General features: G+C 33.2%; 13 protein-coding genes and 1 pseudogene across 14 annotated transcripts, besides 2 other annotated features; 3 read left to right on the plus strand and 11 right to left on the minus strand.

Annotated features, from left to right (window-relative positions):
- Positions 1 to 2,447: part of a mobile genetic element that runs on past the window's edge.
- On the minus strand, positions 930 to 1,380 carry TVAGG3_1005110 (uncharacterized protein; the record flags this gene model as incomplete). Its single annotated transcript, XM_051254390.1, has 1 exon — positions 930 to 1,380. A coding segment is annotated over one exon (451 nt), but the record flags the coding sequence as incomplete, so codon positions are not given.
- Positions 1,413 to 2,017, minus strand: TVAGG3_1005120 (annotated as a pseudogene). Its single transcript has one exon. A coding segment is annotated over exon 1 (605 nt).
- Positions 2,448 to 2,591: 144 nt separating the features above from the next.
- Positions 2,592 to 3,803, minus strand: TVAGG3_1005130 (protein of unknown function, DUF4106 family; the record flags this gene model as incomplete). The annotated part of the gene is made up of 1 exon (XM_051254391.1): positions 2,592 to 3,803. A coding segment is annotated over one exon (1,212 nt), but the record flags the coding sequence as incomplete, so codon positions are not given.
- A 444-nt stretch (positions 3,804 to 4,247) lies between these two features.
- TVAGG3_1005140 (protein of unknown function, DUF4106 family) lies at positions 4,248 to 4,778 on the minus strand (the record flags this gene model as incomplete). The annotated part of the gene is made up of 1 exon (XM_051254392.1): positions 4,248 to 4,778. One exon carries the CDS (start codon positions 4,776 to 4,778, stop codon positions 4,248 to 4,250), a length of 531 nt encoding a protein of 176 aa, XP_051079966.1.
- A 522-nt stretch (positions 4,779 to 5,300) lies between these two features.
- On the minus strand, positions 5,301 to 8,136 carry TVAGG3_1005150 (galactose oxidase, central domain-containing protein; the record flags this gene model as incomplete). Its single annotated transcript, XM_001310103.2, has 1 exon — positions 5,356 to 8,136. The coding sequence occupies one exon, from the start codon at positions 8,134 to 8,136 to the stop codon at positions 5,356 to 5,358; it is 2,781 nt and encodes a 926-aa protein (XP_001310104.2).
- Positions 8,137 to 8,828: 692 nt separating this feature from the next.
- Positions 8,829 to 9,983, plus strand: TVAGG3_1005160 (uncharacterized protein; the record flags this gene model as incomplete). The annotated part of the gene is made up of 1 exon (XM_001310102.1): positions 8,835 to 9,983. The coding sequence occupies one exon, from the start codon at positions 8,835 to 8,837 to the stop codon at positions 9,981 to 9,983; it is 1,149 nt and encodes a 382-aa protein (XP_001310103.1).
- A 548-nt stretch (positions 9,984 to 10,531) lies between these two features.
- On the minus strand, positions 10,532 to 12,100 carry TVAGG3_1005170 (uncharacterized protein; the record flags this gene model as incomplete). The annotated part of the gene is made up of 1 exon (XM_001310101.1): positions 10,568 to 12,100. The coding sequence occupies one exon, from the start codon at positions 12,098 to 12,100 to the stop codon at positions 10,568 to 10,570; it is 1,533 nt and encodes a 510-aa protein (XP_001310102.1).
- A 76-nt stretch (positions 12,101 to 12,176) lies between these two features.
- TVAGG3_1005180 (RNA polymerase family) lies at positions 12,177 to 14,246 on the plus strand (the record flags this gene model as incomplete). Its single annotated transcript, XM_001310100.1, has 1 exon — positions 12,177 to 14,135. The coding sequence occupies one exon, from the start codon at positions 12,177 to 12,179 to the stop codon at positions 14,133 to 14,135; it is 1,959 nt and encodes a 652-aa protein (XP_001310101.1).
- A 73-nt stretch (positions 14,247 to 14,319) lies between these two features.
- Positions 14,320 to 15,360: a mobile genetic element.
- Positions 15,361 to 15,630: 270 nt separating this feature from the next.
- On the minus strand, positions 15,631 to 16,185 carry TVAGG3_1005200 (ankyrin repeat protein family; the record flags this gene model as incomplete). Its single annotated transcript, XM_001310099.1, has 1 exon — positions 15,631 to 16,185. One exon carries the CDS (start codon positions 16,183 to 16,185, stop codon positions 15,631 to 15,633), a length of 555 nt encoding a protein of 184 aa, XP_001310100.1.
- Positions 16,186 to 16,774: 589 nt separating this feature from the next.
- Positions 16,775 to 18,676, minus strand: TVAGG3_1005210 (oxygen sensor histidine kinase response regulator DevS/DosS family; the record flags this gene model as incomplete). Its single annotated transcript, XM_001310098.1, has 1 exon — positions 16,775 to 18,676. The coding sequence occupies one exon, from the start codon at positions 18,674 to 18,676 to the stop codon at positions 16,775 to 16,777; it is 1,902 nt and encodes a 633-aa protein (XP_001310099.1).
- Positions 18,677 to 19,024: 348 nt separating this feature from the next.
- TVAGG3_1005220 (uncharacterized protein) lies at positions 19,025 to 20,287 on the minus strand (the record flags this gene model as incomplete). Its single annotated transcript, XM_001310097.1, has 1 exon — positions 19,025 to 20,287. The coding sequence occupies one exon, from the start codon at positions 20,285 to 20,287 to the stop codon at positions 19,025 to 19,027; it is 1,263 nt and encodes a 420-aa protein (XP_001310098.1).
- A 424-nt stretch (positions 20,288 to 20,711) lies between these two features.
- TVAGG3_1005230 (third ventricle development protein family) lies at positions 20,712 to 21,278 on the minus strand (the record flags this gene model as incomplete). The annotated part of the gene is made up of 1 exon (XM_001310096.1): positions 20,712 to 21,278. The coding sequence occupies one exon, from the start codon at positions 21,276 to 21,278 to the stop codon at positions 20,712 to 20,714; it is 567 nt and encodes a 188-aa protein (XP_001310097.1).
- Positions 21,279 to 21,637: 359 nt separating this feature from the next.
- On the minus strand, positions 21,638 to 23,686 carry TVAGG3_1005240 (retrograde transport, endosome to Golgi; the record flags this gene model as incomplete). The annotated part of the gene is made up of 1 exon (XM_001310095.1): positions 21,638 to 23,686. One exon carries the CDS (start codon positions 23,684 to 23,686, stop codon positions 21,638 to 21,640), a length of 2,049 nt encoding a protein of 682 aa, XP_001310096.1.
- Positions 23,687 to 23,847: 161 nt separating this feature from the next.
- Positions 23,848 to 26,007, plus strand: TVAGG3_1005250 (uncharacterized protein; the record flags this gene model as incomplete). Its single annotated transcript, XM_001310094.1, has 1 exon — positions 23,848 to 26,007. One exon carries the CDS (start codon positions 23,848 to 23,850, stop codon positions 26,005 to 26,007), a length of 2,160 nt encoding a protein of 719 aa, XP_001310095.1.
- Positions 26,008 to 26,839: the final 832 nt, after the last annotated feature.

The raw sequence follows: 26,839 nt of genomic DNA on the forward strand, positions 1-26,839 counted from the left end.
GCAAATGGAATGCCAAGCCAAAAGTTTGAACGGTCTCCATTTGTATATTGAGTTTTTTGACCTCCTGTATGAGTCCATACTTTCACATATGGCATAATAGAACTTTGCATTTCAGGGTTAATGGTTGTTGTGAAGTTGTTGTTAAAGTTCATAGCATCTAATGTCAAGTTGTATGACCTCATATCCTCAACTGTAGAATATTCTTCTCTTGGATAATATTTGCCATCTATGTTTATATGATATTTAATACCAGGGTTGTAGAAACAAGAATAGTCATTTATAGTTCGTCTGAACAGTACAAACATAGTATCTGCATGTTTCATTGCAGTTGTTAAAGCAATATCTGTTCTTGCACCTGGGTCAGCACTTTGGTTTCCAACTTCACCTGCAAAGTCTTTGACAGATATTTGGTGTATAGGGAACATAAGTGGAACTGCAATATATTTGGCAGCTAAAGCATTTGAAAATATCTGGGTCCAACATATAGACTGCAAGTCTGCTTTCTATTCTCTTGCATTCAAATTTTTCGCATGTAAACTTAACTGGGTCCCAAGCAGTTCCAGCAGCATTGAAATAATAGTTTACTTCAGTGTTGAGGTTTGAGAAACCAAAGTCTAAGTCAACTTTGTCTTTGCAAAAGTCGGCGAATGACGTTTTATTTGTTCCCTCTACGTCTGTAATAGTGAATGGGTCTTGTGTTGGTGCAATGACTAAGTTATTTTTGCTTGGAGTAAGTTCGATAGAAATTTTTCCTGCCCAGTTTGGCAAGTATCTTAAAAACCTGAAGATGAGGAAAGATGACAAAGGAACTCTAAGTTTCAGTTTTACTTTAGTGACAGCATTTCCATCTGAACCAGAAAGGTTAACATAAACTCCTGGAACGTTAGGGTCAAGTCTTCTTATTTTCTCAATAGTTGCATACTGGTCTGTTTGTTCTCTAGCTTGTGGTTGTACTGAGTTTCTCAAAGCGAACCATTCATAGTTTGCCCATGTTACTGTTTGAACTAAGTCAGAGTTAGAATATATCTTATATCCCATGAAAACTTCTGGAGCATATTGGTATCCGACATAGAAAATTCCATTGCAACCTTTCTTGTCAGACAACTTGGCAGAAGGTTTTATTTCAATGTCTTGTTCCACGTATAAGAATGAGTTGTCAATAGAAATAATATGAAACCTGTCGCAAGCAATATCTACTGTTGTTGAAGAACCTTCTCCAAACTCACCTACGTTTCCATAAGAAACAGCAGTTGTATATTCGTAAGTTCCAGGAACTATTTCTGACCTTCTAATGGCATTGTCGCATTCGTTATACCATTCGGAAACGTTTCCGTTCATGGCATCCAAAACTGTTGGCGTTATATTCTGAGCGGCGTACATTTCATATGGGTAAAAATATAGAATAGTTGGATTTATATGTCATAATAGAACCCACGTGGACCAAGCTTTACTTTCTTCCTGGCTGAGTTTTTAACTCTTCTTTTTCCTTCATTGCCACTACTTTCACTAGATGAAGTTACTTCTTCACTATTTTCACTTTGTTCTACTCTTCTCTTCTTTTTTGGTAACTTGCCCTCTGCTTCAAGTTGTTGCATCTTTGCCTCATGTTCACCTAGTATGTTGTAAATTTCCCATGTCCTTTTTGCCTTTGGGCTCTGGTCGCCCATCTCAGGTAACCTATATCCTAGAAAGAGTTTGTCATAGTTTGTATTTGAGTCTTCGCGTATTGTTTGCATGACTCTTTCCTGAGTTTCCGGTTCAAGCTCTTCAAACAGAGCTTGTCCATATGGAATATGCTCGTTTCCAAATATATGTTTTTGTAGCCATTCTGGTTTTCTTTCCATGTTACCAACAATATCTTTTGTGAATGGGAAAGCTTTTACCCAATGTTTCAGGCTTGCGTCATTTATTTCTGTAGTTGGTTTTATTTTGTCAAGGAACATGTTTTTCAATACTAACATTTCATTTGGTACTGTCCATTTGAGTTTTCTTAAATATTCATCCCTTCTCGGTTCATTGTCTGCAAAGTAAGTTTTTATGACATTTTGTAAACTTTCGTTTGCAAGGTCATGTACAATAGGTTCTCTTCCTTCTGTCTCCCTAACTTTCTTTCTAAACTCTTCACCAAATATACCATCTCTATGGTTCTGTGTAGTTCTTTGAGATAAATGTTCTAGAACGTCAGGTGTTATATTTCCATCAGCCATGTTCATTTCATACTGGTCCAAAATATCTGCATCTTTCATATCTTTCAATGGCATTAAAGCCGCGCTGAAAATACCAGCTAAATCTGGTTCACCATTCACTTCCATTGCGTCTACAACTTCTTGGAATTGTGGTTGTAAGTTTATGAACCACCTATCCGGATTTGCTTTATGACCCCATCTCATTGTAGTTCCATAGTCTGCAGAAACAAAAGTAGGTTTGTTTCCATATTGGTTAGGTTCTGAATGAACTTTAAACAATGTTTCATTTCTATATGTTTTGTTGAAATTTAACCTTTTATTTTCACCGAGTTCAGCCAAAGATTGAACGTTATATGGTCGTAAGTAAAAAGGGTTATTGTATTTGCGTACATTTTCTTTCAGTACTTCCATTCTATGCTGAATATTTTCATCTGGTGTTGGAGTCTTTTGTATGTCGGCAAACATTTTTCGATATTCTTCTACCATGTCAGCCGAATTTTTCTTAGACTCTTGGAAAGATTCCATATTCACCTCATACTCTTGTTGAGGGTCAAGATTTTTCGGCTGTTCCAAATCTTCATCTAGTTCTGTGAAGTTAGTTTCCAAAGGAGGGACTTGTTCGTTTCCTTCAGGCTCTTCTAGCTGTTGTTGCTGAACTATTTCTTCCATGTCTGGTTGTATCTGAACTTCTTCCTGTGGAGTTTCTTGTACCTCATCTGCTGGCATTTCATATATTCCGAGACCGTTTTTAACAAGTTCCCTATCTAAGTCATCCGGACTCATAAACCTTTCTTCTTTCGTTCCGTCTCTATTTTTTACGCGTTTCATGAAGAGAGTTGAATTGTCATTTAGCTCTGACACCAAATATCTCGGAGTAAATTCAGTCATGTCATTTGGATGATATGCTATTAAATCATATCCCTTAGCGAGCTTGTATTTTCCAGGTTTGAAATTATATCCCATTTGGTGCTGAGCCATAAAGCTAAATAGGTTCGGGTCAGTATTTCCTTCCTTGAACTTTCTAATAGCTTCTTTATATCTGTCACTAAAGTCAAGAGTATCTGGGTAACCATAATTTTCCTTAAGCATTTTTAAGAATTCTAGGTTTCCTTGTTCTCTACTTCTTTTATGTCCTTGCTCTGTTTGTGGTTGTTGCTGTGCAGTGTTTTGAACTGTTGGTTGTGGTGCAGTGTTTTGAACTGTTGGTTGTGGTGCAGTGTTTTGAACTGTTGGTTGTGGTGCAGTGTTTTGAACTGTTGGTTGTTGTGTTGGTTGTTGTGTTGGTTTTGGTGCATGCCTGTGTCTGTGTCCATGTGACGATGTAAATGTTTTAGGTAGTCCTGGTGCAGGTGCTTCTCTTGGAGGGTTTGGTGGTATATAAGTTCCAACAGCTGGTATATAAGTTCCACCAGCTGGTATATAAGTTCCACCAGCTGGCACATATGTTCCATCTGCAGCGTAATGTCCTACCTGACTTTTCGTTTTTAAGAAAGCATTTACTAGGTCTGTTTTGGTCTGTTGTAACTCTTTTTCTTGACTTTCCACAACAGTTGCTCTAACGGCGTCATAGGCACTTTGAACTGCCTGTCTCGTTGCTGCATCTGTTATTTTCGTCATATTTTGTGCTACTTCTCTTAACTCTTTGTCGAAACCTTCAGACTTCAGTTTCTTTCCAGATGAGAAGTCGTTCACTAGTTTCACCTTACTATGAAGAGCTTCGAAGGCGTTCTTAAAGTCAGCATTCATTAAAGCTTCATTTGAACTGTCTTCATCCGCTTGTATTTTTGTCCTTATTGACCCTATAAGTTGGGCTGCTTTAGCGTTGGCTTGGGCATCTAACCAGTCATTGTTAGCTTTTATATATTCTGCGCTTTTCATTGCCTTTTGCATGGCTGCGTCGTTATTTTTACTTTCTTGTGCTAAGTTTTCATACTGTACGGTTTGGTTTTGCAACTGTAAAAGTTTTTCTGCCTTTACATTTGCTTCAACTTCTTTTTTATACTCATCGCTATCCATATATGTCTTCATGGCTTTTGTTTTATTTCTTCATCTTTCAGTACTTTATATTGAGTAGTATGGTTTTTCAAATTTATAACATCTTGTTCCATTTTTGCTACTTCTGCTGCTTTTTCTGACACTTTTTTTCGCATATTCCTCTGTACTTAGTTCTTTCAGTTGTTCTTCTTTCTTCTTTTTCTCTACGTTTAACTCATTGAGTTTCTTTGTGTGTCTGTCATATTCTAGTTTCTTTTCGTTTTCACTTATTTGTTTCTGTATGTCTATGTTTGACTTTTTGACATCTGTTATTTGATTTTTGAGTGAACTCAAATTCATTTGACTTTGAGGGTTATAAGCTGTTCCGTCTGCAGCTCCACCATAGCCTGCCATTTTCGCTAAAAGTGCCGCTCTTAAACCTCCACTCTGTGCACCAAAAACTCGGTTTAAAAGCATAGGATTGCTTGACATTTGTTGCAACATAGTGGGGTCATTCATCATTTGTTGTTGCAACTGTTGTTGTGGTGTCAGTTTTACTATTGGATGTTTCAATGCTCTCTTCCTCTTACGTATATTCTTACGTAGCTTACGTGGCATTTTAAGTGAAGTTAAAAAGCGGTTTTTGACAGATGTTTATATGACACTTTTTGTTCAGCACAAAAAACTACTCGGTCAAAGTGTTGTCAGTTTTGTAAAATAACCGTCCTATCTCATTCTATAAGGGGGAAAAGGCTTCTCAAAGTATACTTCCTTGGAACGCCTGTAACTTTTCCTGTGGCGACGATAGACCCTTACTTGTCCGGACAAAGTTATACTATTTTGAGCGCTCTACAAAAAAGTCAACGGCGACGACTCTCAAAAATTTTTATGGGCTAGAGGGCGCAACGCGCCTGGAAGCCCTCCGAATAAAAACTTCATTTATACTAAACATCTTCAGGGCTAGAGGGCGCAACGCGCCTGGAAGCCCCACTACCTTTTTTTTTTTTTTTTTTTAAGTGGTAAATGCACCCTTAAGGCTGCACTTACGGCCATCTGACTTTAAGTCAAATTTTTGACAACTGATGTGAAGCGTCATTGAAAATTAACCATGTCATAGGGGCGTAAATGCGCCCTTAAAAAATTCTTCAAAATAAATAATATACTTTATAATCATACAAAAATTTATAAAAATAATCTATTGATTAACCCAAACAAACGAATTATCCTTTTGTTCGGCAAGTAAATCGACACTTTCTTCGTAAGTAATGTTAGGAGCTGAATCATGGTTAGTTGTATTAAATATCCAGTTTATCATCTTCGAATCCAACTCATTCGCTTTGTTGTCAGCGAGAATTGCGATCCATTTTGTATCTTTGCATCTTTTAGCGCATTCTTCATGTATCTTTGCTCTGAAACAGTCAACAAACATTTCTGCAAACTGTTCTGACCTTATCGAACCATCTTCTTCTGCAAATAAAATATTAATTACGAAATCTTTGACTTTTATGAGATCTTGCTTATAAAGGAATGGTTCATTATCAGATAGAAGCCTAAGAAATGCTTGTGCCATCTTACCATTTGGAATTTTGTGAGAAATCTTTTCAAATTCCAAGTTTAAATAAAAAGCATAAGCAATTTGATACATCTGTTCTTTTGTACCACCAAATGTCAAACTGTTGATCTTAAAATTAACAGGACATTTCGAATGTATCTCGATTTTGAAATCTGGAATGGAAATCAAGGCTTTTGGATCTTTTTCGCCAATTATTTCTATTATGTAATTGCAGATCTGGTCTTTTTCTAGGAAAAGCAGCTGGAAAAGCTTTTCTGAATCTTTTAATAAGAAATTTGCAATTGTAGAATGGTTATTCCTAAAGCAGCCGTAGATAAAGTCATATTTAATGTTATCCGCGTCGTTTAGTAATGAAAAGATGCTGATCAGGTCTTTTATTGATTGAATAGAATTTTTTGTTCGGTGAGTCAAGGCAGCTTTGACTATTTTCGAGTCATACTGCGAGAAGTCAACACCTGTAATGAGATTCTTGTTCGCAAGTATCTTTCCATCCTTGCATTTTACAATAGAAAGATCTCTCATCAAAGCTAAGTCATATTCTAGAGTAGAAACGGGTAAACTATCCGCGGAGATGTTAATTATGATTTTTTCTTTGTTCTTAAGACTTTGGATAATTAAGGGATAGTCTCTCAAATTTGATAAAAGTGACAAGTTAATGATCGTTGCTATTTTGTCCATATTTTCATTTAATGTATGGTAGAGGACGATTTTGAAGAGTGCGCATTCTTTGTCATCAGCTAAAACATTACTTTCATCGGTCATGCTACATAACGCGATGACTTTATCTACGGATAATTTCGAAAAACACTGTACAAGCTCAAGCCACATCAATCTGTAGAACTTATACTGCCACAAGAGCTTTATGAACTTCATAAGCTCTATGAAAATGAACTCTCTATCGGTTTCTTCGATCCAATCTGTATAAGCAAAAATAAAAAGGTCTCTGACGAAACAGAGAGGCAAATCAGTTAGAGCATCTGACCATTTTTCGTATCTTGCTACTAATACTTTCTTTTCTGCTACTAAATTCTCATAAAATACGTAATCATTGAAATTTAAGACAGTTTTCTTCTGTAAATTCAAGAAATAGTTGTAGCCACGTTCGGAACTGTCTCTCTTATCATTATTGTCTCCTTCCAGGTGAGAATTGATTACTTCCTGGAATTTTTGAAATTCTGGTATAATTGGCTGCGAATCAAGGATATAATTCTTCGGACACTTGACTAAGTCAAATGTTTCGTGTGCGAAGAGATGAGTTTTCTTGATTTTGATGAGTTTTTTGTTGTAATTTACGCATTTTTTGTTATGATCGGTAATAAAGCCTCCAATTATATAAATAAATACTCTATCTTGTATAATTGTGCTATATGCTGTCTGCGGAACTGTCAAAGAGAACTTATATTGAGTAAATTCGTCGGTCATAACATTATAAGCTGTCCAAGCTAAAGGAGAGCTATTAAACTTCTTCTTCGGAGTAATATTAATGGTAGAAAGCATCGAGAGATAGAAATCATGAACAGATCCTGGAGTAATAAACAAATAATGATCTAAAAGCAAAGATTCGCAAATAAAGATCTTAGAACCACTAATCGGAACTTGGAAAATATCTGGGATGGGTATGCTTTCCCATTTAAGGTAATCTGGGTTAGATGTATCAATATCCCAGATACAATTAGCGACATCCTGGCCACTAAGTATGTAAATATGTCCGTTTAAGAAAGCTACGGATCTTTCGTGTAAATCTCGGTTTTGAATTGGATATAATGTCCATTTCGAAGTTTTCATGTCCCAGCTCCAGATTTCGGATAGTTTTACTAATCCTTCTGAGATATCTCCGTATTTGGTCATGCCTTCGCCACCAATTAGCCACATCTTTTCATTATTTTGATCCCAACAAGCTCCTGCGAAAATTCGAGCGCATGGCCATTGTTCTGTTGACGAATCTGACTGAGTAATCTTAGCTGGTGTTGATGATGCCGTATTCTTAAAGTGTTTCGTTCCTAAAACAACACCATCAGAATCCCAAGTATGAATTGTGAGATAATTATTGAATTCTACTTTAAATGATGTGTTGTCGTCATTGGGAACTTTATACGCTCCTCCAAAGGTTATTGTAGTTTGTCCATTTTTTATGGAAATTAAAGTAGCTCCAATAAGATTTGTGTACTTGACGTAGTCACTTTTCGTTTTTATTTCGTTTTCTACAAACTTTATCCAATGTACGTTGCCTGATTTTGGAGAATCTTTAAAATCTTTAGATTTTCCTCGTTGGGTAAGGGAATTAATATCACGGTAACCACCAATGATATTAAATCCACCATTTATATATGTATAACTTGCATCTATCGAAAAGCATTCGTCCGGAATGTCGAAAATCTCTGCATGAAGATCTTCAACATTCATTTATCACGTCACATGTCTGAGCTGTTTAAAAATTTATGCAGAAATCTTATTATTATATTCACCATTGCTAAACTTTCAGTAGAAAACATTTTTATAGTTAAATTTTGGAAGGATTCTTGGAAACGGTTGCAATATTCATGATAGTATCATGAATCACATATCCTGTAATGATTTTATAAATTGTTTAGCACTATATTCCAATTGAAATATTAAGATCAAATGCATGATTCAGACAAAAGAGCAATTCTTTGCCAAATAAGAGATCCACATGCTAATTCTTTATATAAAGCGCATCTGCATTTAAAATTTTGCCCATTGTGAAATAAGAAGTTCATGAATTTATTTATATTTGTTTTCTGCTGCATAATGAAGAGGTGTAATTCTAGACGAATCACTTGACAATTGGTATATGTGAAATCAGAAGATAAGCTATTTTCATATGGAAAAATAGAACTAGGGCCTTCGGGGTTTTAAAATGTGATAATTTTCGGCTCATCGCAGTTTTTTTTTTGAAAAGTATGATTCTAATAGATTGAAGGGAAAAATAATCAAATATGGGTTTATGGCTAATATATGATATAAAGCATATAATGAAATATCGAATGTGCTAATTTGCAATGAAGATATATATCTAGAAATGCATGGAATTGCATCTAATCAAAATTTTGAATTTTTATATTCCAACAAAAAGTGACAAAATGAGTGAGCAGTCATATTTCTTTTATTTGCCACCTGGTATCCTTAAAGTTGAGCAAATTCAAACACTTTTATTTAATCCAAATCCAGACATCCAGTTTACTGGCGGAACAATTGAAGTAAATGGAGTTTCAAACCAATTAAAAGAACCAACAACAAGTAGAGGGCTTTGGTTTTGGCGTGTTTATGACTACCCTATGTTGTCAACTCTAAATTGCTCGAAATTATCAATAGATCTCAATGGATATCAAAAATTTGAGTATGACCTTGACGAATTAACATTTATTTCTCAAACGGAAGAGAAAATAAGAAAAGAAAACTTGTCAAATTCATTTATTTTTGAATTTAAAGCAGGTTTCTTTGTTAAAAACGGAGATGCAACAAAGAAAACAATTTCCATTGACAAACTCAATATTTTACACTATCAGAAAAGAATGGCTTACGAAAAAGCATGCGAGCAAAACCAAACCAACACACAGCGATTTGAAGCTCTCTGTTCTGAAGGTTTTAACGAATTTTTCGACCAATTTACACAATTCAACGAAAAAAGAAGTCGAAACAGGATAATAACATACGAGAAGAAAGTCAAAGAGCTAGAAGATTATCCAGTTTCTCCATTTTTAGATCCCGATGCCAAAATTAACGATGAAGTAAGAGAAAAGAAGGCAGAATCAACAGAAAAATGTCTTTTAGACAACGTACCTCCAAAACCAGATTTCGTTCCAAATAATATCGATTTTACTCCTTCTCAAGCTGATATAAAGCAATTCCTAGCTGATTTGAATCCACTATTCCAATTAGAAGAAGACAAACAGCTGTTTTGCAACATAAAAATTGACGATCCAGATATTCAATCCCAAAAAATGTTCTGCTTCAATTTGGGACATTTCCTTGTCTTGTTTTCAGCATTTACAGGAATATCATTCGATTACCGCATATCAATGTTCGAAGGAGCATGGAAAATCGAAGATAGATTTACAGGTTTGGAAATTAAGAAGGATACTATCACTAAAGCTAATCCTATTGACAATCCATACAGAAATGCTCTCATTTCTTGTCTTATTAAGCTTTGTACTGAACTTAAAATACCAAAGTCAAGTTCAGTCGCCAAAATGATCGGTGACCTCCAAAAGTATTACACTCAGCTATAAATAAGCTGTTTATTGTTTATTATTGAAAAAATAAATTGAAAATGTTTAATTTTCATATTTATATTAGTTTTTACAGCATTTCATCCCATTAAATCTAATCTCAATGCTCAAAACTATTTCATCCCCTCAAGCTTTATTGTTACAAAATGATATGAAAGATTTTATAAATAATGCAAAATAAAGTTTATAACTCAAGCGGTTTCATATAGGTAAAAGCGATTCATTGTGTATATTAAATATGCTTAATGGTTAATTTTGAGCAATTCATATCAAATTATGAGACAAGTTCATATATTTCAGCTTGGAAAAAATTGAAAATATTTTTATATGCACTTGTCTCATAATTGTTATTTTAGTAGGATTTCATTAAAAATTATTCATAAAAAATTGATTGAAAATATAATCACTCACAAATGAGTTATTGATAATGATACAAGAAGACTCATTATTTCAAATGTATTGGCTTTACATTGTGCAGATAAAATCACCAAATTATCTTCATTTCAACTCAAATTTATTAAAAGAACTTATCAATTATATACAATGATAAACAAACACATATTTATTCATAAGAAACATATTAATTATAATTCTTCAGCCTCATTAAGACCAGCAAAACCTCTAATTACGTCGGGAATAACAAAATCGCATTTCTTGACTCTTTCCAATCTATCTTTTTCAGATTGTTTCTTTTCTTTCAACGCTTTCATTCTATTTTGTCTCTTAATGTGATCAGGAATTTCGACCATTATTTCTGTAGGACAATTTCTAGATTTCATCCAGTTTAATAACTCATCTGTTGATACTCCGCATGCCTCTCTCATTGCCTCTATTGTCATAGCTGTATCCGTGTCAGCAAATTCACTTCTATCAAGTATTTCCAATGTGTCAAAAAGTGTCTCTTTTGAAATTGGCTCTCCAGACAATAACAATCTTCGAAATGTCATGATTAACAATTTCGAATTTCCTTCTTTTAGTCCACCTATTTCTTTAATAAGGTGGCCAAGCTTCTGCCAAGCGTTCTTTCTATAAGGTAAAGAACTTGGATCTGTTTTTGCTTCTTTTGCTGCCATGGTCCAACTCAAGTAATGTTCCTCTCCTTTTCCTGGAGGCAAAGTCATTGTTCTTCTGCAAACTTTCTCTGTTATTTCAACTTCTTTCTCAAAGGCTTTACGGCTTTGGAATGTACGTGATATTGCATCTTGTCGTTCCTTCATTACTTGACTTCTTTTTCTGTTTGCTAAAGAAGTTTTTGTTTTACAATCTTCTCTGAATTTTTTCATCATTTCGACTTCGGAACGTGTGAAAGGAACTCTGTCTTTTGTCCAAAAGACATCTTCGTTGCTGAGATCAACTAACAATGATTGTTTCTTCTCTTCTTCCTCTTTTTTCATTAATTCTAATGTATTTCTTGAAAAAACGGTTTTAATTTTGCCAAGTTTGAAAACACTCATTGGAAAATCTTCTTCGTTATCTATTTCTGTAAATGGACGTGAATTTGGTCGAAATACTTTTTTCATATTAACTTTTACGATTTGTGACTCCGCTCGCTTTGGAATACCGACTGTTTCTTGTCGGCGTGGAATAACAGGAAAAGGATTCTCTCCTGCTTCTAAATTTTCCTTCCCTTGGACAGATCTAAGTGTAAGTTTTCCCATACAGTCAATAAGATTGCCATTGTAGTCTACTTGTTTCGATATTCCTGTTTGAGGTCGATTTTGTCTTGCTAAACGCTTCTGATTGATAGATAAATATAATTTTTTGAAAGATGACTGATGTCCTTGTGTTTCATCCTCAGTATTGTATTCTCTTTTCGATTCTTTTGGTAAGTCTATGTTATTTTCTGGATTAAGAAGATCTTCTGTAATTTTTTCATCAAATAATTTAATTTTTTCATCAATTTCTTTTGCATCTGCAAAATCATGCGATAAAGTTGACTCTGATACTAATGGTAATCCTTGTTCGATTGGTTTGACAGATCCTGCTGTTTGCCAACGATATTTTTCAAAAATTGAAGAAACGCCTTGAAGATTTGAAACATGAGCTGGAGTTTGATGAATCCTTATCTTATTATAACTATATGGAATCTCTTGATGCTTTGTTTCTCCAACTTCCATATATAAAAAAAATTTATAACAAATTATCCCCTGAAATTTTTAGAGAGACCCTTTTATTTTATAATTGTTTCATCAAATGACCGAAGAAAATCATCAATCAAGCATTGCTGCAGTGACGGGTGATGTGATAGAGCACGAGTCTCGTCCTCCACCTAAAAAGAAAGTCACTACTCAAGCTTTTCCCGAAGTTAAAAAATTTACTACGAAACCAGTCCTAAAAGAAAAGCCACCACCACCGCCACCATCTATCGAGAAAGAAGTTGCAGAAGAAGAATCAATGCCTCCTCCAGATGAGTCACTTACGAAAAATGCTTCTAGATACGATTTAAGCGGTAAAAATATAACAGGAATGAAATCATCAGATGAAACATACAATCAGGGACTTCATAATCATGGAGATAGCCCAGATACTCCAGGATACGCTATATATGAATTGGCTACTTTATGTAGGTCCGCAAACATCTCACAAAGAGCTGCAGCATTCCAAACTCTCATGAAAATTGTCAAAAACAACAGTGAAAGTATAATGAGTGACTTAAAAATGGTTCAAATTCACAAAATTTGCATAAATGCATACAATCCTCCAACATCAGCAACTATACAGCAATACGCAGGTTCAATAATCTTAATGCTCGTTACTCACTTTAAAGAACCTCTTTCAATTTACCCTTATCCTGCAATTCCGATGCATTCTCTTTATACAAATGATTTTGCTCCATATTTACTTGATCTTTGCAATATTGGCGAGCTTGATTCACGTATGTACGATGCTGCAGCTACAGTTCTTGTAGGAAGTGAAAAAATTCCAATGAAATTCCTAGATAAAGCAAAACTTTCACTTCCTTTGCTCCATTTCATCAGATCAGCATTTATTAACTGGGGAATTATCATTGGAAGTAATTTTGTTGACAAAGCTCTTAAACAAAACAAAGATATCGAAATGATGAAAGAAGCTGCAGTTATTTCTAGATTCCATTCGAAGATCCCGCCTATTGATGATATAAAGAAGATGCCAACTATCGTACAAATCATTTTACTCTCAAGAATTGAAGATCCAACACCATATGATTGGCTTCTAAAGGGATCTATCGAACTTTGCCCAGACCACTTTGTTTTGGAGTTCGTAACAAACTGCGCACTGCATAAGATGGTCGACGAAAACACGATCAGAGAAATTATTAAAAAATCCAAGTTCTGCCAACCAGTTGTTGCTCTTTCTGAGATCATACATGAGAAGCCACAGCTACCAGCATTTCCAAAAACCGAAGAAGAATGCTGGGAAAGGAGAGATGAAGTTGTCGGATTTGTCGAGTACGTTTTGTTGCATGATGACTTCAGTTTACTACCTGATTTGTTCAAATGTCTCTTTACTTTCACAAATCCAAGCGCTGATATTCTTATGGAACATTTATTTAACTCAAGAGCTCCTCCTGGCCGACCACTCAACCCAGAGGAAGTTTTTAAGATCATTGATAATTGTCCTGCCGCGGATTTACCAAGAATTTTCGAAGTTGGAAAGTATTTTCCGTTGCATTTCACCGGAAGATTCTTCCTTCGCAAGGATTGCTTCGAGCAAGCACCTCTTTTCGAGAAATTCTTGGATACAATCCCAGATCCGATGACTTCTGTCCACATTTGGGAATGTGATACTGAAGCATTCTTGGAAAAGTTCATGGATGGCTACGAATTACCTGCTTTCCAGAAATACGCGTTAATGTGCGTCACACAAGGAGCAGATATCGAAGTAAGACACGTAATGTGGGATAAATTACAAGGAATTGCTTCCCAGTTCACAGTTGACTTCGAAAGGAAGGACCATTACACACCGTATGAAGATGATCTCGATACTGTTCATGATATCATTGATTGTTTGTCTTCAAATGAGATGATTTTGAAAGGAGCTTTGAAAGTCGGATACAACATTGTACATAATCTTTTGAAGCATTACAAAGGTGATGTAAGAGGTCAGTTGATTATGGAGCACGTTCTGGAAATGCCATTGGACTGGCAAGAAGAAATGCTCAAAGATCTTTGATTAGATTTATATAGATTTTATATGAGTTTATAAAATATAGATTATATACTTATAAATTTTCTCTTTGTTACCATTCAAGCATCTTTTATATATAAAAGACTTATTGTGGAGTTATACAAGCATTTTTTTTTAGTTTTGATTTGAAATATTGATAGAAATTACATTTGTTTATCAATAATATTAAGGGTGCACACGAGAGAATCATGTAAACTTCAGAATTTAGAACCTTATTTTTAGGCATTATCTTGGCTACCTATTTAGGCTCGAAAAGCAAAAAATATCAAAAAATACAACTTGACTCCATTATGACCCTTTCATGGCGGTAGTTTTTATCCGCTAGTATTTTCCCTTTGAATCTCTTTACAATTCGAAATCAAATTCAAACCTCAGTAGAAGAAAGGAAGAATCGACTTACTACGGTTGTAATACGAATAAATACATATATTTAATTATTTTTATTTACATAATAATTGTTTGAAGCTCATATTCCATCAAATTTTTAAATAAAAACATTAAAATGTTGAAAATGTTCATATATTTTAATAGGGTTTTGGCACTTTATTGAGGAATTACTACATACATAGTCGAACTGAACTTGATATTTTGAAATTTAAATTATTTATCAAAATTAAAATTTAACTTGAAATTTATAATTATTTAGTCATATTTTGCATAATTCTAAGTAGATTTTGTAAAAAATCAAGAAAGAAAAATTTTAACGTGCTTTATTTTTTCTTTTTTATAATAATACATATTATTATATAATTAACATATTCATAATGTTTCACCCTTTCAAAAATATAATCCTCCTCCTCTCAAATAAACGTGCATACGGGTGGCCTCTTTTTTCAAAAAATTAAAATTTGAAATTTTGGGCTCAAATATTAGAGATTTTTTCAACCTTCAACGATATATGTTGTCTATATCAGACCTCCTTTCTTTTTGATACTTAACATTGTTCCTAAATCTTAGCCGTTAAGGCTGTTCTGAAAATATTTTTTTTTCGAAAAAATTCGAAAAAAATTCTTAAAATTCAAAAATCCCTTAATTCCTGAGGATTTTGGAAAAAAGTTTTTACATGAACATGTGTATATTATATGAAGTATATTGATAAGGCAAAAATCAAATTTTATTGCATATTCATCGAGAAAATAAACTAACGAATCCCTCAAAATTGAGAGGGTAATCCTCCTCCTCTCAAATAAACGTACATACGGGTGCACCCTTAAGAATTCTTAATGGCTAAAAAACAGTCACAATCTTTTGCAAAAATGAAGTGCTGTTCTTGAATATTTATTGATATTTGCACTGTGTGAAAGAAAATAGTTGAAAAAGCAATTTTGCACTGAGATTCCCAGACAGAGTTATGAAACTAGACTATTTTAATGAAGAAAGCCAACAATATTATCTCAAGTACTATTATTCATTATATGTTATATAAAATCAATCTATTTTTAATTGTCGTCCCTCCTCTCATAAAATGACTAACTATTCTCTATTCTGTTTTGTCTTCCAAAAAGTATTTTTTCACGTAACCACTTGCAACATCAAGAGCAGTATTTCCATCAAGATTTGTTGCTTCTTTATTAGCTCCAACAGAGATAAGATATTTAACAACTTCAAGATGACCATTTTCTGATGCTTTAATGAGTGGAGTATATCCAAACACATTCTTTGCTTCTTTATCAGCTCCAACAGAGATAAGATATTTAACAACTTCAAGTTGACCATTTTCTGATGCACAAACGAGTGGAGTACGTATAAAAGAAATCTTTGCTTCTTTATCAGCTCCAACAGAGATAAGATATTTAACAACTTCAAGATGACCATTTTCTGATGCTTTAATGAGTGGAGTATAATTTCCACCATCCCTTGCTTCTTTATCAGCTCCAACAGAGATAAGATATTTAACAACTTCAAGATGACCGTGTTGTGATGCTAAAATGAGTGGATTGTTATAATCAAAATAATTACCATTCTCTACAAGAGATTTAATACGTTTGAGATTTTCTTTTTCGCATGCATTAGTAAGTGGATCTTCTGAAAACATTAAAATTTTTGACAAGTCAAAAAAAAAAAACGTTTGCAAGCATTCGAATTTTCAGAACTTTTAACGTTCATGAAAATTTTGATTCTTTTTAGAGAAGGGAAAAAAAGAAATTTCGCGTTACGTTTTTTTCTCTCAAATAAAATTTAATTTAAAAAGCTAAATTTTATAATTTAACAGCATCTAAAGACTCGAAACAAATTTGCCAATCTCACAATTTTTTCAAAAGTTTATTTTTACTTTTTCATAGCAGCCTAACTCAACAAACTTTTTCACCCGAAGAAATTCGTTGATCCTTTTAGAAACGAGACTAATCTGGCCAAATGATAGAGTCCCCTATTTTTTCATCTATTTCCAGATTATACAGATGATTTATATCCATTTTCCCAATCCTCCTATTTCCGAGCACTCTTACCCTACCAAACTCATTTCAAAGAAGAAAATGCTGAAGCCCGCTAGGGCTTCAGCTTGTTCATCCCGAATGAGCCAAATTTCAATCATCAAAAAAAAAAATCCTTATTAATAAAAAACTGTGTCTGAGTGAAAGATCATAAACTTTTTAACTCTATTCAATAAACATAATTTTTTATTTTCAAACAATAGAATTCCGCTTTGAAAGTACTTTATCAAATATGTTTGCAATTAAGCAACCAAAAAGATGTGTACTTTCTTCATCAATGTCAGGAACAATTGGATCTATAACTTCAATTGAACCTGCAATCTTAGCATTTCTGCGGAAAGGAAATGCAATTGAGTTATGCGCATTTACTCCTAGATCAGAATACAATTTTTCCGGAAAATTCTCTCCTCCTTGCTTTCCACGAGTAATTTCACGATAATTATATGCAATTCCAGAGACACATTCATCAAAAGGCCATTTAACTGCTGTAGGAAGGAAATTCATTGATCTTCCATCAAAAATAGCAATAAAGAATTTGGATGTTCCAAAGAAAGCGTTTGCAGCTTGGCGAGCAGCAATCCATGGATCTACACCATCACGGGCAACAACAGAAAGTGCGCTATACGTTGCATGAATGATGTTTGTAGATTTCATTTTAGATTTGGCATCATCTGACTCTTTTTGAACATATGTTGATACTTTGATTGCATCAAATATAATTGGTGCTGCAGATTGCATGAAATCAGCATCTTCGTTTGAGAATATCGGCATTTTAAGTTTTGCCCTAAAAGCAACAATATAATGGCCTCTTGTGATGAAGAACGACTTTGCTATGATCGATTTATTAACGAATCTTCCATCAATATCTTGGTTATACGAAGGATTATGTTGACCATGAGGAATATTGAGCAAATCTTGAGTTAAACCCGCCTGAAATGCAATGCCGCCTGTCTGACTATCAAACTCTTTGCCATCATTAAGGCGAGTCATTTTCTTGTAGCGATCATCGAATAAATAAATTTCGCAAGATTCGCAGGGAACGATTTTCTGGATGTACGAAGTAATTTTATTTAGAGTATATTGTATAGTGGAAAAGTCTAATTCCGTAAATGCCCCTGAAATATTCGATGGAATTATTCTTGATTTAAATTTAGCAAAAATACGTTTCTGAACAATTGTCCTTGCAATTTTAAGAGTTTCTGTGTAGTAATTATTGAATGGAACCTGATTATTTTTCTGATCATATAATCCTCCGCATTGTATTACACAAACAATGTCATCATTGACATCTTTGACTGGTAGAAGTATCATGGACTCGATTCCACGCATTATTGGCAAATCTCTGTCAACACTGAAATTTGGATGATCTCCTGGATCAGATGTAACAATGTCATCATTGATTTTGAAGCAGTGTCCGATGATCGATTGCTCTATAGGTAGCAATTCCGATAAAGTCTGAGAGAAAAAGTAATTTGAATTGTACGTTTTTTCCCAAACTATGCATTTGAGAATTGGTATTACTTTAGGGATAGTAGCTTCGATGTCTTGAATTGTTTCACATTGAGAAATTGCTTGAAACACGTTTGTTTCTATTACTAAATTGTTTACAAAAGTTGTAAGTTCTGAGGATTCAAGTATCAAGCTAACAGATGAGATAATTGATTCATCTAGTTTACCATCCATCTCTAATGTACGCAAAAAAATCGGAATTGAGCTTAAACATTGCATTATAACTTCAGGTTCCATTGTTTTTAAGAGAGAAAGTGTTGCAAAGATAGACACTTCGTCTGGGAAATCTTCCTCTTCCTCTATTTCTGACATATATTCAACAGATTGAGGTTCTCTTTTTTCGATGACTTTTTTTTCTTGTGCAACATTGGGTATTTTGATTGTTCCTATTCTAGAATTGATTGTGTGATAATCAAATTTTGTCTTTTTAGGTGTTTTTTCTGATCTTTGTGAATTAACGATTCCTTTTTGCCTTCTTGTGGATTTTATTGCTGTTTTTCCATTAAGTGGTAGCTCTGGTATATCAACAGCGCCAACATTTCTAACTGATTTGATTGGAGCTGTTGATGATCGCGATTTTTTCATAAATTTTTTTGTAGATTTTTGCTCTTGAAACTGTTTATTTACAAGCATGTAAGAATTGTAAAAGTATTTGTATTTCTGCACATTATACAAGTGGTAAGCAATGAAAAGAACTAGGTTATATATCTTAGAATTGTAAAAATTTCTGAGAGATTAATCAAATTAGAGACTCAAAATATAAATTCAAGCATGTGAATGTCATTTAGTGTAAATATATCTCAAATATAGTAATGATATACTATTCTTTATGATATAATTTAAGGATTTTCTGAAATGATTTTTATTATTTCCGAAATATCCTATTGAGAGAGTAAAAAGGATTAAGGTATTTATAATAAAACAAACAAATATTTATTTTTGATTACTCAAAGGAATCATTGGAATTCTCTTTCTTTGAGGAATTCCTTTAGTAGTAACAGTTGTTGATGTAAGCATCTTTTCGAACTCTTTCTGTTTCTTTTGGATATTTTCCATGTCTCTAACGTCATTTTTCAATGAAATAATTTGTTTTCTTATTTCCCAAGGTTGTTTATCAAGAGTTACACCATCTTCAATCTTCTTAGATATAACATCATTCTGGCCACCTCTTTCTTCATAAACTGCACGAAATTCTCTTAATTCAAGCTGAAGTTGTTTTTTCTGTGCAGCCAAATCTTTTGCAACGTTTTCAAGGTTCTCAGCTTCCGATTTCATCTTCTGTAGACGCGTTTCTAGGTCTGTAATACGTGTACGATAGTCTCTGGACTTCTCTTGAATTGCAACAGTTTCGCATTGGAGTTTATCGATTTGGCGGTTGATTTCATTGATTGTCTTCTGTCCGTAGTCAATCTGTCGACGTACATTTGCTGTAAGAGAGTCTGTTTCGACAGATTTTTTAAGAGATTCAAATTGATCACTTAGTTCAACGAGAAGGACTTCGCTTTGTTGGTGCTTCTTTTGTAGTTCTTCAAATTCTTTGAGTTTGGGCTCGATCTTTTGTAATTGTTCTGTAAAATCACGAATATCTTCTTTTGCAATTGTTATTGAAGAAGAAAGATGCATAATACCCTTGTTATTAGTCCTCATTTGCTCCTCAAACTCTTTGATATCTTCTGATGAAGATTCGTGTACTTTCTTTAAAAATCCAATTTGTTTCTCTAAACGTTGACGTTCTGTCTCCCAAGTTTCCTTAACGCTTTGAGTTTTCTTTCTGAAGTTTTCCAGAGTTAATGCTGAGGCTTTATTTTGAGCAGTTAATTTATTATCTTGATCAAGACGAAATGTCATTTTTAATGAAGAAAGAGTAGTATACATCTTTTCTATTTCTGAATTAAGTTGTCCTGCAGCAAGAGTTTCTGCTCTGTAGTCAGCCAACGTTTGTTCTAATTTTGTACGTAAAGATTCAATTTCTTCTGGAGTTAAAGCTTGTTCATTTTGCATTTGTTGTATTGGTTGAGTTGATACATGGCCAAAGTTATCAACGAGAGGAGTAACTTGAGTTTGCAATGCATTATATTTTGCACGCAAAGAGTTATTTTCATCAAGAACGATCTGAAGCTGTTCTAATTCATGAATTTGCTTTGTTCGAAAATCTTCTTTGACAACATTCTCCTCAGGTGGGTTTGATTCAGTCATAATAAAAAAAAATTATTGGTGCAAAAAAAACGAAGAAATTTTGTAAATATTATTTGACAAAAATCTTGTGTAAATTGACAAAAATACATTCTAAGGTACCTTCAAGGATTCTAACTTATATATCCCATTAAACGTCAGAAAAGAGTTTGATACTGATTGAGTAATGGTCTTCTTCTTTAATCTCATTCTCAATCCAGCCTGCATTTCCTTTCTATAAGTTCTATTTATACATCCAACCTCTTCACTTTAAATATCAATTGAGTGTCTCCTTCATTTCTTTCGTATTCCCGAAAAATTTTAATTCATTGTTACAATTTGCGAATAAACCTTCTATATGCAAAATTTTGGTATTCTAATAAAAAGCAAACTGAAAACGAATAGTTATGTAAGAAATACAGTTTATTTTATTGATAAAAAATTAAATTTAAACGCGGCAGTCTGGGTCTTTGTCTTCTTGTAATGGAAGACCGCGACGCCACTTGCAAAGCTCCTTATCTGCAGCAACAACACGTGGTGGTTTTTCATGTTGAATAACTAATGTATTGTAAGACCAAGCCCATTGTAATTTAGATGGAACAAACTTTTCTCCTTCTGGAGCATCGATTCTCTTGAAGTATTTCTTGTTTGTTGTGCGAATTACAATTTGATTCTTTGGTTCATCAACAGTTACATTGTAAAAGTTAGCAGGATATGGAATATTTCTAACTCTCCATTGCCATTCATTGTCTGTATCAAGGCGTAAGAAGACTGGGTTCTTAGATGAAGCAGAAATTGTCTCAACTTCTTGCTTCTGTTCAATTGGTGATCCATATGTCCATTCCCATGGTCCATCACTGCCAGATGTATGACGAACTCTTTCTTTTCTTGCAAGGAGTTTGCCTGTATCAAGTTCGCAAATGTCTACGACTTGTTTTCCTTCTTTTTCATCATAAACAATTGTTTTGTATCCTCCTGTGTTATAAGCAACGGCCTTTGGAAAAGCAATTGTCATTGAAAATTAAAAAATGAAATTAATAACGTAAATTTTGCCGACCATTTAAAATTCTCTGCACGCCCATAAAACTAAAGCTAAAAAAAATTCATATCATTCCATTGCAATAAATATGAGCTCAAAGGATATAAGCACAGGTTCTCAAATCTGTATTTTAGCTATCATGTTTCGAAATTAATAAAGTTTCTCAATAATTATCTGATATTTCTTTCGTTTATTTTTTAATATCATATGAAATCCAAAAACTTGAACTATTTTAGAAGATATGATGTTACGAAGATCTTAGATATTTTTGAAATATTAAATTAACTCAGAAAGTAACATTTAAATTAAAAAATAAACATTCTTTTTTATAGATATTATTTCCCAGATTGTTTCTTCTTCACTTCATCACTATAAGTCTGCATCAATTGGTTAATCTGTGCAGTACTCAATCCTTTAGCACCCAAGAATGTCTTGAAGTCACTTGCAGAAGGTTTATTTGTTATTTCAACATACATTGTAGGCATGTCTTCAGGGCGAACTAATAATACTCTAATTCCATGTCTTATTCTTTGAACTGTTTCTTTAATAAATTTCTCTTGTATTGATTCTGGTGCTGCTCCGAACTGTTCTATTAGTTTCTTCTCTATATCATCAGTAGCCATTGCCAATCTCTCACGAGCCATTCCAACGTGTGGGTGCATGAAACTTTTCTCAATTATTTTGTTTACGAAATAAACAATGAACTGAGATCTGAAATAATTAAATGATTCATCTCTCATCCATTTCTTCAATACTGGTATAATCTGTTCTAATCCTTTGCAGATGTTCTGACCAAAAACACACTGATTATCAGGACATGTCATCCAGTTGCCTGATTGTAAACTAGAAAATCCACTTTGACACTTCTCATTACAAATCATTCCGGAAAGTTCACGGACAAGACGTGCAAGGTTGTCGCCAAGTTTGTCGTCGATGTCGTCAACACGGACACCTGATTTCTGGTCTTCATTAACAAAACTACGAATACGGTTAGAAAGACCGTTGATGATAGATTTAAAGAACTGAAATGTGTTGATAGTTGCGCAATAAAGAGGAACACTCTTATCTGATGTGAGATTTGTCGGACGGTCGTTGAAAATAAGGTCCGTGTACTCAGAAATAGTGTTTTTAAGATGGAAGAATAAATCATAAAGAACGTTGTTGTCGTTGAAACCAGCACAGCGCTTGATGATGTTGTTCATGATTTCGACAAGTTCGTTTGATGATTTAAGTGTCTTGTCTGTGCTGTCGATGATTTTACTAGACTTCTGATGTAAATCTTGAACTTGTAACTTAAGTTTCTGGTTGATGCCAGCTAAATAAAGCTGAGTGTGTTTAGTGAATGCGGAGCCAATAAGACCAACAAATTTGTCGTCGTTCTTCCACTCTTGATTACCTTTCTCGTTGATGATGTTAGAACCAAACTCTTGTGAAAGAGCTTGTTCGAACATCGCTGTGCTCTCGAAGCCAATGGTGAAGTTTTCAAGTGTTGGTTTGCCTTTCTCGATGATTTCTCGAAGATGTTTTCGTGTTTCGATGCAAAAGTTAAGTGTAATGTTGTATGGCATTCGCCAGTTCTGTGGAATAACTTGTGAGTACTTATCTTTGTATTCATCTAATGAGTTTTTAAGCCATAGATATCGATCTTTCGTGTTTTGAAGGGGTGTCTTCTGGTATTGTTGAACGTATGGCTCTAAGTACTTACTGCAGAACCAATCAATTGTGTCCTGCATGATTCGATCACCTAATGATTCGATAACTTTGAATGCGGGGGAAACTGAGGAGTCAACAATAGTAGAAAATAGTTTTTGGTCAAGGTCGTATGTGATTTTGCTTTTGATCTCGCGTTTGATCACTTCAAATCGTTGACGAACGTTATCAAGTTCTTGATTTGATTCAAAATCTTGGAAATACTCTAATAATGTAGTAAGTGCAAGAATTCGATCCGCACTTTCGGAGTAGTTGCATTGCTTATACATTTCTTCTAAGTCACTAACTGCAAAGGTTGTCATCTGTAAACGTTTAAGACATGTAATGGATTCGGTTAAATGCGTTTTAGCGTTGTCGTACGCTTTGATAGATTGACACATAGATGAAACTGTAAGTTGTGTGTTTGTGGCTCGACTTTGTAAACTGTCAACTTTGTCGTCGATTTCTTGGATTGTAGATGATGTTTCTTGGATAATCTTTTGTGATTTGCTCGATAATGTGGAATATGTTCGAACTGCTTCTTTCATTTCTGAATCGAAATGTTTGATTTCGTTTTCGACAATAGATAAGATGTTAGGAAGAGTGTTGATAGAATCTTCGGTCGGAAAAAGTTCATTTAAAAATTGGATTTCATCAAAGTCTGCTGAAAGCAGCTTCGATTCAAAATTTTCCATAAATTTGTCACTTTTAATTATTATTTGTCACTTTTTATAATTGATGTGAAAAAGAATTGAAAATTTCTATTTTAGTCTCAAATTATTATCATAAACAAAGACATAAAGAAAAGTAATACTTGAAGAATTCATTATGATTATGTTTTAATTATTCTTTACAAATGAATTACACAGATATTGATAAAAGTTGTTATTCAAGTGACGGAAAAATTCTTACAAAAGTTACTGATACATCGCTCTACCTTAGAATATCATCCAAATGTGAAATTATCCAAGATAATTGCTTTAACGAACTCAAAACTTTATCTTCCTTTTCATTTCAAGAAAATCCTAACTTAACGACAATTGGAAGTGATAGTTTTTCTTACTGTACAAATCTTGCCATAATAAATCTATCATCATGCAACAAACTTACAAAAATATCTTCTTCTGCATTTTGTTTCTGCACTAATGTCAATCAGATACTTTTACCAGAAGGACTCTTTGAAATAGGAGTCAATGCATTTCAATTTAATTATTACTTGACCAGTATAGTCATACCAGCATCTGTTAAAATAATAGGTAATTATGCATTTTATTACTGTTCTAGACTGCAAAATGTTACTTTTGAAGAAGGAACAAATTTAACTTCATTAGAATATTTTGAATTTACTCAAACTTCAATTACTTCGTTTCAAATTCCTGAAAAAGTTTCTAAAGTCAGTGCAGTAGCATTTAAAGATGGACAATTAAAAAATCTTACAGTTCATGGTAATAATAACTACTTAACAACAGATGGAAATGCTGTTTATTCAAAAAATGAAAGTATTTTATTTTTTATTTTAAACAAAACAGGATATAAAATTCCAACCTCAGTCACAACTATTGAAGAATATTGCTTTTATGAATCATCTATCAAAACAATTATAATTCCAGCAAATGTGAAAAGAATTGTAAGATATGCTTTCATGAGTTGTCATAGTTTGATAAATGTTACTTTTTTAGGTCCAATAGATTACTTTGGTGATTGGGTATTTGCTGATTGTGAAAATCTTGAACTAATTAAATTCCCTAATTCACCAATGACTGTTAGTGGATGTGAATTTGTTACAAAGAATGATTTGCCAAAAGTCAAATTGACATTCACTTGCAAAACTCTATTTTCATTAAAAATAATTTTCAGATATACAAATGTTTCAATTTCATATCTAAATGAACCAAATCTTATTATTACACCAGATTGCTCGATTATGAATTCTGATCAAACCATAATTTATGAATATTGGGGATATCTCTCTAGTATTACAATTCCTAAAACTGTTAGAAAAATCAACAAAAAAGCATTTGAAAACTCTACAATTGAGAATTTTTATTTCACAAAAGATTCTCAAATCATTGATATAGAAAATGATGCATTTAGAAATTGTTCAAATCTGAGATCATTTAATTATTCATTTCCTAATTTACAAACATTAGGAATGTCATCATTTAAAGATTGCATTAATTTACAATCAATTACATTTTCATCACCACTTTTGACTGTTATGAATAATGCATTTGAGAATTGCATCAAATTAAATACTGTTAAAAATATTTCAAATATTAATGATAATTGTTTTTGTGGATGTACTAATTTAGAAAAAGTTACAATTCAAGAAGGATCAATAAGGATCGGAATTAAATCATTTGAGAATTGTTCTTCATTAGAAAGTATTAAAATTCCACAATCTATTAAAACTATTTCCAAATATTCATTTCTTTATTGTAAGAAACTAAAATCAATTATATTCAATGAAACAAATTCACTTGATTTTTTTTCAATTAATTCTATTTCAGAATGCAATTGTCTTACAAATATCAGTAATTTTTCATCAGATAAATACAAATGTATTGATAATACTTTATACTACAAAAACAATACTAAATGGGAACTTATTTTTCATTTGAGTCAATCAAAAGACAAAGAACTCGACATTAGTTGCGATGTTATCTGTAGTTATTCATTCAATTCTAGCAACAACATTGAGAAAATCAATATTACATCAGAAAGTGTTTCTGTTATTGAACATTACTCATTCAACAACTGTCTTAATCTCAAATACATCAATTTCCCACTTTCAGTTTCAGATGTTGAGACTCAAGCATTCCATGAGTGCAAATCTCTTCAATGTCCGCTTATTGAGAACACATCTCCTGGTTATGTTCAAATGATTGTTGATTCAGGAATTCCACGAAGACTTATGATTTCATGTCATATTGCTCATGTTTCCAAGAATCTTTTAAGTCTCAAATCTTTACGTTACCCTTCTATACATCTTTTCTGGAAACATCTTTCTAAATAAAACTATATTTTTATTTTATTATAATGAACAAATGCCTTGCATTCTAACTTATTCCTCTGGAAATGCATTTTTAGAATATTATGTGATAAGGTTTTTCATATATCAAGAATCTTCCATTGAGCTCTTGATACTTGATTCTATTCTAAGTGCTGATGGATATTATTAGATATTTAATCATGACCCAAATTTTCCGAGAGGCAAACGCAACTCCTTCTACTAGTAGTTCTCGAATCAATAGAATGAATTGAGAAAAAGATTAATGTGGTTGTAAAGATTCTATTGAAATGGCATTTATGCTCTGATTTTATTAGTTATTTGGATGTTCATCATGCTTGATGATGATACTAATATGTGAATTCGTTGAATTATCTATCATGTTCTGTGAAATTACGTCTTTCACTATGAGATCTAATGGAATTTCTGTAATTTATAAAATTTTTTGATATAATCAGACTCAGAATTACCCTGCACTATATAAAATGTCTCCTTCTAGTTGATTGTGACTTATGAATGAATATTGACAATGGGAGAATTAAAATATAGATAATGAAATAAACTAGTTGTACGCTAAATTTATAATGTGATGTCTTTGTTAGTGTCTGTTATATCAAGATATTCAATTGGATCTGAAGATATATAGCAGGAATACATTTTGATTGATAGATAAAAATCGTTTTTATTGTTTTCGTTTAATATCACATGGATGTACCCTCAATAAATTTTCCCCATCGATTTGTAAAATTCCACACTTTTAGCATTCTTAAATTGTTTAAGGTTAAATTTCAATGATGCTTCACGCCAGTTGTCAAAAATTTGAATTAAAGTTAGATTG

Source organism: Trichomonas vaginalis, chromosome I (genome assembly GCF_026262505.1).
Source record: "Trichomonas vaginalis G3 chromosome I, whole genome shotgun sequence".
Taxonomy (NCBI): domain Eukaryota; phylum Parabasalia; order Trichomonadida; family Trichomonadidae; genus Trichomonas; species Trichomonas vaginalis.